At 51.3% G+C, this 10993-nt stretch overlaps 1 protein-coding gene across 1 annotated transcript in view; it reads left to right on the forward strand.

Annotated features, from left to right (window-relative positions):
* Positions 1-368: 368 nt before the first annotated feature.
* Positions 369-10993, forward strand: part of LOC119211365 (protocadherin-1-like) — a 67388-nt gene continuing 56763 nt past the window's right edge. Inside the window, 4 exon segments of the mRNA XM_037462207.2 lie at positions 369-1109; positions 5790-6621; positions 8692-10054; positions 10057-10871. Of these exon segments, the coding sequence (XP_037318104.2) occupies positions 5812-6621; positions 8692-10054; positions 10057-10871 (2988 nt within the window). The 5' untranslated portion in view covers positions 369-1109; positions 5790-5811.

Here is a 10993-nt window from a genome sequence, read left to right on the forward strand (position 1 = left end):
AGGGGGGGGACGCGCACTACTGTACGTGCGCGGGGGTCCGGAGCCCCGCAGCTGGCGGGTGGACCGTCCGCGGCTCATGGCACCGCGCGGTTATACTCGCGTTACGTCCGGTGTCAGCCGAAGGGAGATCCGACCCTTAACTCCTTCCGCCTGGTTCCATCTCCAGACACCAAGAGGACATCGAAGACGAAAAATGGCAGCCGCAGAAGTCGATTTGTCCGGAAAAGAAATGTCATAAAATGTTTAGAATTCCGCGCAGAGTTTGTTGTTGGGGTGGATGCTCGCCCCGCCCCCTCCCTGTGTTGTGTACATAGAGAGTGTGTGTGTGTGGGGGGGGGGCAGAGAGAGAGAGAGAGAGACATTGAGGCAGAGAGAGACATAGAAGCAGAGGGAGAGAGAGAGGCAGAGAGACATAGAGGCAAAGGGAGAGAGAGAGAGACATAGAGGCAGAGAGAGAGACATTGAGGCAAAGGGAGAGAGAGACATAGAGGGAGGGAGAGAGAGAGACTCAGAGGCAGAGGGAGAGAGGGAAGCGCTCGCGCAGCCCGCCTGGGTTCACTCCACTCTGTCATCGCACGCGCAGCGGACCGGGTGCAGGACGCAGTGAGTGTCGGCGCAGCGGAAAACCAGCCGGGCGGCAGCTCTGTGAACTCCCGGACCTACCGGACCTTGTTTTTTCTTTGCTTAACGGGGTTTTAAACAGTTTTTTTTGCTCTATACTGTCTGCGTGCTCCGTACGTGTACATTACACCCACCGGCCGGAGGATGCTTCTGCTGCCGCCGGTAGAAACTGCCCGGTGGTAGCGCTCCGGACGGGTGTCCACTTCCCGACTACCCGAGCTGGGCTCCAGATCCCTCGGGAGAGAGCGCGGACCTCCGGGTCGATGCTCAGCGCTGGTCACGACAGTAAAACTGGACATTGAGAGAGGAGGAATACAGTTTTTTTCCTGGATTTGTTTTAATTTGTTTTAAGGTGTTGTGGATTAGCACATTATTATTTTATTTGTCTTCTACCTGCGGCTCCATCTGAGTACCGAGGAGGTGCGGAGCCTGTATCCGAGGCTGGAGCGCTCAGAGCTGGGTAACCGCGCGGCTCTTACCCGGTCCAGGTAGGAACTTCTCCCACATTACATAACACAGTTGATTTATATTCCCCACTCAATCCTCCCTTTGACGCCACATACACGCAGAATATATCACTTTATGCTCATTTTAATGACCGAGCTGCTGCTTCTAAAACACTTGTTGGTGAAAAGAAATCGATCTCATGTTCATATTCAACGTCTAATGGGTATTTCACCCGCATTACACTATAGTGGTATCGACCCCTATCGATCCGCCCCCGGGTGTCAGTCATAAATCACAGCTTCCGGTTGGTCATTTCTAGTTTCTTTTTACAGTAATGGAGTACAGTGCAGCAGTGCGCGTGCACGGCTCCCCGTGGTGCGCGTAGGAGCTTCACGATGTCTCCCTTGTGAGGACTTGTGAGCTGCCTTCAGGGACCTCTGGGTCCGCAACAATACGCCCATTTAAGCCCCCTCCCGGGCACCTGTAGCTTCCCATGAAACGCCAATCTGTTTGTGTGCGCGCGTGCGTGTGCGCGTGTAGTCCAAACAAAGGTGCAGCTGGAGATACGCGCACTGGTGACACTGGATGTACGCGCGTCAGCAGCCGGAATGCAGCGTGTCCGGTTCCTCCGGTCCTCCAGAGAGGGAGGGTCGGTCAACCGGCTCTACGTGTTAGACAGAAAGGGGGGGGGGGGTATTCACATGCAAACTGCTTCAATCGCCACTTGAGTAGAGGAGTGAAGCCGCCCCCCCCCCCCCCCCCCCCCCGCTGAGATTCATTCGTTCATTTTAAATAAGAATGAAACTGGCCGATGGGTGGGGGGTTCGATACCCGGCCCTCCGGGGTTCCCTCTGATTTGGGGGTGGCTTGTTGGGGGGGTCGTAAGAGGATGAGTGTAAAGAGGAAGAGGAGGACGTTGTGATCAAATGAGAGGGTTTGGTTTGTGATGTAGAACACACACACACACACACTTTGAGTCCAACAAGAAGGAAAGAAGTGGAACTAAAGAGTTCAATCTGACTTAATAAATATTGTTTTATTGTATTTATTTGCGTTAAAAAAACCAAACTGCATCACAATCTATTTGTGAATCAGAGACGTTGAATATTAATTTTTGTTGATTATTTATTTATTATTCTGGTGGTTAGTTTCGATTGATCGGCAATTTCAATAATCAATTTGTATTGTATCAATAATAATATCAACTTCAATAACCTGACTGTTCACGTGATATTATTATCAAAGCAAACAATGTTTTACATAAGAAAACAAACATTATAATAAGAAATCAATTTTGGGCCTTGAATTAATTAAAACATTTATTACAGCGCATACTGCACCTTGATTAGGTATTAGTCACGTGACACCATGAGATGTGTCGACCAATCAGCTGTCAGCATCTTCCTTCTGATTGGCTTCACTGTAACAAACGTAACAGGGAACTTAACAGGGAAATGGGAACTTAAACAGACTGAGACTCATTCTGTGTACATGTACAACGTACAGGTGACATAGACACCAGGTCACACTCCGTCTGGTAATCACGTTTGATACAAATGTTTCTTTGGGTCTGATAAGAAGCACGAAATGTAGAAATTAAGAGTTAAATCCCACTCAATAAACATTCTTTTTTGTGTTTAAGAGGTTCCTGCTAAAGTTATCTTGGTAAATGATGTGGTATATCTTTTTGTTGAGGTGCTGTCTGGGTCTTGTAATACTTCTCACGATGTTTCTGTATTCTGGCGTCAGGGTGTCCAACCCATCAGGTGATCAGGTTTCACGTATCTAGACCTTTAGATGTTCACGTCTTGTTTGTCCTCCTGATGTCTGTCATGAGGAATAAATATGTCTCTGTGGATTAAAAAACAATTCTCGATGATACTCCGACCGGCTGTTCATCTGCCATCTACTCCCATAATCCCCTTCTGCTGCGGGGGGGGGGGGGGGGGGGGCAGTGCGTGAGGATCATAGGTTACACGCGTTTGATCCCCTACGAGCAGCAGGAAGGAGACGACTCACCTGAACCATTGGAACCAATGAAACCAGTGAGTCAGCTCACAGGAAGCCGAGCGGCTCACCTTTGTGTTTACTCAAGGTGCGTTTGTTTGATGGTCATCATTTAAAGGTGTTGTTTGTTCTCGTGACACTAAACTCAGATCAAAGTAAGTAAATAGAACTTTTAGATCAATTGTCTCGTCTCTAATTATTGATCGTTGATACATCTTATCAGACACAAGTGTCTTTGTTGTTTGATTTTAGCAGCTGGTTTTAATAAATCTGTGAATTAGCCAATACTAAATATTATGGTTTCATTTGTTTTTCTCTTCAAAATTCAAGATTCTAAATGAAAGGTATTATATTCATTGGCAATATTATTTTAAATACTGTATCATATCTTGTTAATAAGCCGTTGGTTAGCCGTTAGCTGCTAGCGCTGCTGATTTAACACTGATAGATGTTGCTCATTTTCAAAGGAGTTAGTGACAAATTCACAAAATGTGACATAATAAGATTTACATAATATCTTGTTGTTTTTAGGGGGTTGTGTGTATTTAGTGCATTTGTTTGTGGAGTTGTTAATAACTAACCAATGGGAACAAGCAGAGGATGTGAAGTTAACCTTCTGCAGCCTGAAGGTGTCACTTTATGTGTTAATGATCTCATATTCTCCATCTCATGGAACTTCGTCTAAGAGAAGGAAGCAAGACGACAATATTTAAAAACTGGCCATTGTGTGTGTGTGTGTTTGTGTGCGTGCGCTGCATCTGAATAGGGAGAATGTGTGTGTCTCTGTGCGTGTGTGTGTGTGTTTGCTAATCTGGATCAAACAATGGTTCTGAATGGAGTCATTAGAGTAATCTCCTTTTGTGCTGCAGGGCGGGGGAAGGATGTTGGGGGCACACACACACACACACACACACACACACACACACACACACACCGGACTGTCCACCTCCAAGATCAAAACAACCATCAAAGAATCTTTTGGTTTCCATAGTGTGTGTGTGTGTGTGTGTGTGTGTGTGTGTGTGTGTGTGAGAACAGGGAGTATAGGACATTGTTGTAACTGTGGTTTCACCAAACACACACACACAGGTAAATGCACACCTGTGAGACGGGAACTTTTCATAACCGGTTTCTTACGTTGTTCTGAGTATTTGTCATATTGGTGTGACGATGTAATTATGGAACAAATTGCTTTAATTAAACCGATGCCTGTGATTGGTCGACGTCCTTTATGACTTTTATCTGGTTTCACTCTACAAACCAGTAGTCCAGTTCAGGTGGGACATTAACACAAACACACACACACACACAGTGGGGGGGCAACAGGCCCATCGAGCTGCTTTGTAATGTACAGACGACACACACACTCTTTGTCCAGGATTCAAACACTTAATGCCTGGCTCTTTACACATGGAAACATCTTTGTGTCCCCCACAGACACACACTGTGGGGGAGAAACCCTCAGACTGTGGGAAACAGGACGAGCGGGACAATATCTGGTTTAACCCGGAGCGTCCCTGAGGACACACACACATGTGAACAAACATGTCAACAGGCTTTTTTTTCCAAACTCCTCTTGACCCCCAAAGCGTTTCCCTGTGACCGTTTGGACCATTGTTTCTGAGAAGAGCAGCTTGTGTTAAACGTTTTAACATGAAATGAATGCTTCTTAACACGCGGACGTCGTCTGGTTTGGGCTGAAAGTACTGATTCCATTTGAAATCATTATAAAATGTATTCGTGTTCATGAAGAATACAAGTTCCCACCTCTGTGTGTACTACGTGTTTCTCTGGTTCGTTAGCAGCCCCCGGGGGCCACACTGTTGCTTCATCTCCGTTACCACGGTGACGCCTGTTAAGGCCGCAGGGGTTAGGGGTCAGGGGTCACTGGTTTGTGGGTATTTGGCAGCTCTGCAGAAAATATAAACGTGTGAAAATCAACACAGTTGTGTGGCACACACACACACACACAGAGGTATTCACGTGCACATTCACACCCATTCACATTCATACCGGGTAATTAGGTGTGTGTGTGTGTGTGTGTGCACAGCAGGGAGCCCTGCAGTCGACACTTGGACGAACAAATGGACAAAAGCCACAGAATGTTTTCTGCTTCACGACCTCGTTAGCTGAGAGAGGGACGCCGTTAGAACGTAGCGACCTGTGTGAATACGTCGTAACGTCTGAGCTGTACTTCCTGCTCTGAATGAAACTCTCAACTGTGTCTCCACTCCAACAAGCCAACAAACTTAAAGCTCGGTTTCATCCTGAGAAGCAGCCGTTTTCATCTGGGGTCTCCAGATGAAACCTTTCCTTTAGTTAACGAAGACATACGATGGACACTGAGCATTTAGACTCATCACACAAGTCACTTAGAGGACACTCATGTACGTAGAATCTTTGGGACACCTTCAAACCAGATTTAATACAAAAGGAGGAGTGGCGTGATGGGGGGTTCTTGGTTACTGCCAAGCTGAGAAGTTTATATCTAAAGGGCTAAAAAAGGGAGGATTTATAATGGTTTGATTATTATACAACTAAATAGAAACAATCTAATACATGTTCCATTGTCTTGAGGGGGAAGTGGATGAACCTGTAGCTTTGAGGACTGTGTTTAGTGGCTGGAGGAACGTCTGCACATCATCTCCAGGTCCCCTGGTCAGCATGACATTCGGTCTGTTCGTCTGAGTGACTCTGCCCCCCTTCTCTTTCAGACGGGTTCTGCTGGCCGGAGCCATGGCGGCGCCCAGACGGACCCTCCTGCTCTACCTGGGGCTCGTCCTGCAGGCCTCCTGCGGCGCGGCGCCCTCCGACATCCTGTACCGGGTCCCCGAGGAGCAGCCTCCCAACACGCTGATCGGCAGCCTGGCGTCGGACCGCGGCCTCCCTGACACCGGCCACCTCTACAAGCTGGAGGTGGGGGCGCCATACCTGCGCGTGGACGGAAAGACGGGAGACATCTACACCACGGAGATCCCCCTGGACCGCGAGACGCTGAAGGACTGCCGCAACCTGATGGAGGGCGACCAGTGCTTCCTGGAGTTCGAGGTGTCCATCACCGACATGGTGAAGGGGCTGGGCTCGGGCCCCCGGCTCATCGACGGCCGCATCGAGGTGCTGGACATCAACGACAACACACCGCAGTTCTCCTCTCCCATTCTCTCGCTGTCGATCCCCGAGAACACGCACGTGGGCGCCCTCTTCTCCATCCCCATGGCGACCGACAGGGACTCCGGCGCCAACGGCGTGGCAGAGTACTCGCTGACGACGGGGCTGGACGCCGACCGGCTCTTCTCCCTGCAGGTGGCGGTGGACCAGGACGAGAAGCTGCCGCAGCTGGTCGTCATGGGAAACCTGGACCGCGAGAGGAAGGACTCGTACGACTTGAACATCCGGGTGGTGGACGGCGGGAGGCCGGCGAGGGCGAGCAGCGCCCTGCTGAGGGTCACCGTCACCGACCAGAACGACAACGCGCCAAAGTTCGAGAGGAGCCACTACGAGGCCGAGCTGCCCGAGAACAGCCCGCAGGGACACTCCGTGCTGCAGGTAGGGCACCGCGGGTCGAGGAGCCTAAATAACGCTCCCCAGGGCCCGTATCTACAGAAAAGAATCAGAACATCAGTCATTCAGGTTCTTCACTTCTTTATGAAGAAATCAGCGTTTTTAAAGTTCTTTCCTCAAAGGAAACCGGGTTTCTAAAGCTCCGCCTGTGAGACGCTTGTTGAGCAACATTACCCAGAATCCCGAGCAAACATTAGCCCATGGAGGTGCCCTGGGAGCACAGAGAGGTCCGGCAGGACCTTTGTGTGGGCCCGTGGGATCCACGGCGAGTAGTCACACATTAACCACGGGTTCAACTCAACTCTACCTTTGAGCTCGTCCATCGTCGTGGCCCCTCCCCTTCCTGCTTTCTCTCACATGGGAAGTTTACTTAGCTCTTGAATATTCATCCTCCCATAAGCTTTCAGCCCCTTTCCTCATGGTGATTTAAGGCCCCTTAAATAAACCAGTAAGTGGACCTTGAGTTAACACTAAATGTTCACCATTTATAATCATTGATTAAGTTTTGATTCAAATGTTGCTCTTTCGCCTGATTGGTGCGCCATGATGCCTAAGCCCCCCCCCCCCACCCCCGGCGCCAGTCAGACAGAGAAGAACAGCAGGAGGAAGGGGAGCTTCCGTTAATCGACGGAGCTTCTTTGGCCTGTTAGTGAGGTGATTGTTGAAATGCGGCACATTGTTCCTCCGGTTTTTCTCCCTCTCGGAGGAGCAATATCTTCAAATCGAGACCTCACTGGAGACTATAATTGAGAATATTGACACAGTCATCATCTTTAACCACCGACAGCCAAATAATAAAGAAAAGAAAAGACGATAAATGAGATCAGATAGAAAAGAAATTCTTTGACATCGAGCTGATTGATCAATTAAAAAATAACCGAACCTGCGTGTAATCAGGAGCAATGATGGGAAATAGTTGGTTTTTCGGTGCAGAGGCGGTTTGATTCAAGGAGGCTCCAGGACGCCAGGTCCTCGGCGGGTTAATTGTTAACCGGGAGATAAACGTTTTTTTTTATTTGCCCGGCCTCACCGCTCAATGCCTGTCCTCAGAGAGATGTCAATGATTCACCGCCGATGGTTGACGCTTAGAGGGGGGGGGGGGATCACTTTCCTTAACCTTATCCGCCCTGACGAGGATGGCTGACTTCCTGCAGTGTGTCACGGTTCGTGGCCCTGAACGAAACATTTCGTATGTGGCAGAATGAATCAGTAAAATAAATATTCTTCACTAAAAATGTATTTTAAGGTATCTAAAAGAAAAGACAAATATATATATATATATTATTATACTATTATTATTATTATTATTATTATTATCAACAATGAGCTACTTTGAGGAGATGAGGAGATGAGCTAAAAGGGGGGCTATCAGTTCTTCCAAAGCTCCCAAAAATTTACATATTATGTTTATTTCTCATGACCAGGCTACCTCTTTCCCTACATTTTCTTGTCTTTATGCTAAGCTAATGGGCAATTCATCCTACAGACTCAAGAGCGCTATGAATCTTTTGTACCTTTTGTCCGTATATTCCTGTGTCCTCCTGTGTTCTTCTTTCAAGAAAAAAGAATCCCCCACCAGCTGATTTATGGCCTTAAAGTGTGACCCCCCCCCTCCCACATTGCTGTGCCAGGTGAAGCTTGTGGAAAAAACGCTGAGTAGGCAGGGACCTTTTAAATCTGATGTTCAACAACTACTCTATTTAAGAGCTACAAGGCGACCTACATTTCTCAACAGAGGCCAAATTAATGCAATTAAGCGTCCTAACAAGGTCGTCCTAACGAGGACCGAACCTCTGTTGGCTTCCCTTTCCGGGGCGTCCAAGGCCACGTCTCCTAATGGGCCCTAAGGAGCCGGGACAAGGATGAGAGGAGCATTAACGTTTGTTAGGGGCCACTGCGCAAAGTCGGCTTTGACACGCTGTCACACGGAAACAATCAGGAGCCTGTGTTGCATTAGAAGCTAAAGCGACGTTTCAGTGTGTAATGGGATTACTGCGCACCTTTTGGTTTGGTTCTTTGCTCAAGAAGAACTCTTCTTCTGTGATTGTTTTGCAGGTCCGCGCCAACGACGCGGACACCGGCACCAACGGGGAGATCGACTACAGCCTCCATCAGGCCTCGGAGGCCGTCCAGAGGCTCTTGCGCATTGACCGCTCTACCGGCATCATCTACGTCAAGGGCCTGGTGGACCGTGAGGAGGAGAGCTTCCTCAAGTTCTTCGTGGTGGCCAAAGACCGCGGGCCCAACTCCAAGAGCTCCAAGGTCCTAGTGACCATCAACGTCCGGGACGTGAACGACAACGCGCCGGCCATCGAGATCCGCGGTATCGGCCTGGTGACGCACCAGGAAGGCGTGGCCAACATCTCTGAGGACATGCCTATCGGCACGCCAGTGGCGCTGGTGCAGGTGTCGGACCGGGATGAGGGGGAGAACGCGGTCGTGACATGCGTGGTCGCCGGCGACGTCCCGTTCCAGCTGCGCCCCGCCAGCGAGTCAGCCAACGACCGCAAAAGGAAGTACTTCCTGCAGACCACCACGCCGCTGGATTACGAGCGCGTGCGGGATTACAGGATTGAGATTGTGGCCGTGGACTCCGGCAACCCGGCGCTGTCCAGCTCCAACTCCCTGAAGGTCCAGGTGACGGACATGAACGACAACGCACCCATCTTCTCCCCCGCGCTGCTGGAGTTGGACTTCGCCGAGGGCAACCAGCCGGGGGACCGGGTGCTGTACGCCACGGCGACAGATGCGGACAGCGGCACAAACGCCGAGCTGGCCTACAGCATCGTGGAGCCGGCGGCCTCCAGGCTGTTTGAGATCGAGGCCGACACCGGGGAAATCCGCGTGAGGAACCTGCTGGATCGGGAGGAGAGAGAGCGCTACGAATTCCGTGTGGCGGCGGCAGACAAGGGCGTGCCCTGCAAGACCGGCACCGCCACCGTGGTGATCAACGTCCTGGACCGCAACGACAACGACCCCAAGTTCATGTTGAGTGGCTACAGCTTCTCCGTCATTGAGAACATGCCCCCGCTCAACCCTGTCGGGGTGGTGACGGTCACCGATGCCGACAAGGGCGAGAACGCCCGCGTGAGGCTGTACGTGGAGCCGGACAACGGGAAGTTCATGATCCAGAACGGCACGGGCACCATCCTCTCCAGCATCTCCTTCGACCGCGAGAAGGAAAGCACCTACACCTTCAGCCTCAGGGCCGTGGACGGCGGCGACCCGCCGCGCTCCTCTTTCGTGGGCGTGACCATTAACGTGCTGGACGAGAACGACAACGCCCCCTACGTCACCAAGCCGGCCAACTCCTCCTACATCTACATGTCCCCGGTCACCCCGCTGGACACCAGCGTGGAGGTGGTGGAGGCCGAGGACATCGACTCTGGGCCTAACGCCGAGATGGTCTACACCATCACCGGGGGAACCCATACGACCTGTTCCACATCTCGCCCAACAGCGGGGAGATCATGCTGGTGCAAGAGTTCACCGGCAAGCACAACGGGCTGCATCGCCTCGTGGTAAAAGTCAGCGACAAGGGCAAACCCCCTCGCCACACCACCGCGCTGGTGCACGTGTTTGTCAACGACACCAAGTCCAACGTGTCCCTCATCGAGGCGCTGGTGGGGCACAGCCTCTACACCCCTCTGGACCGGGACATCGCCGGGGACCCCAACTACGCCCTCGCCCAGCGCAGCAACATACTGTACGGAAGCTTGGCGGGGATCGCCGGCGTGATCCTCGTCATCGTGGCCGTGGTTGTCATCAGGCACCGGCTGCAGAAGGACACCAAGAGCGGCTACCAGGCCGGAAAGAAAGAGAGCAAGGACTTGTACGCCCCCAAGCAGGGTCCCAAAAGCAGCAAGGGGAAGAAGACCAAGAAGGGAAAGGCTCCCAAACCAGCCAAGCCCCTGGAAGAGGAAGTGGAGGCCGGCCTGCAGAACGCCCTTAAGTTCAACCTCATCAACGAGGATGTCACCGACAGCCCCCGGATCCATCTGCCCCTCAACTACCCGGGGAGCCCCGACCTTGGGCGCCACTACCGCTCCAACTCCCCGCTGCCTTCCATCCAGCTGCAGCCGCAGTCGCCCTCCGCCTCCAAGAAGCACCAGGCCGTCCAGGACCTGCCGGCCACCAACACCTTCGTGGGGACAGGCGACAACAACTCCACTGGCTCCGACCAATACTCGGATTACAGCTACAAGGCCAACCCGCCAAAATACAGCAGCAAACAGGTAGGAGACTACGCAAACACGCCAATGTACAACACGGACATCTATTGGACCAAGCAGGTGTGGTAGTTGCGCCAGGACTTTTGGCTTGTATCCCTCCAACCAAAAGCCACACTGATTCCTCC

This window comes from Pungitius pungitius, chromosome 2, assembly GCF_949316345.1.
Source record: "Pungitius pungitius chromosome 2, fPunPun2.1, whole genome shotgun sequence".
In the NCBI taxonomy this organism is placed as follows: Eukaryota; Metazoa; Chordata; class Actinopteri; order Perciformes; family Gasterosteidae; genus Pungitius; species Pungitius pungitius.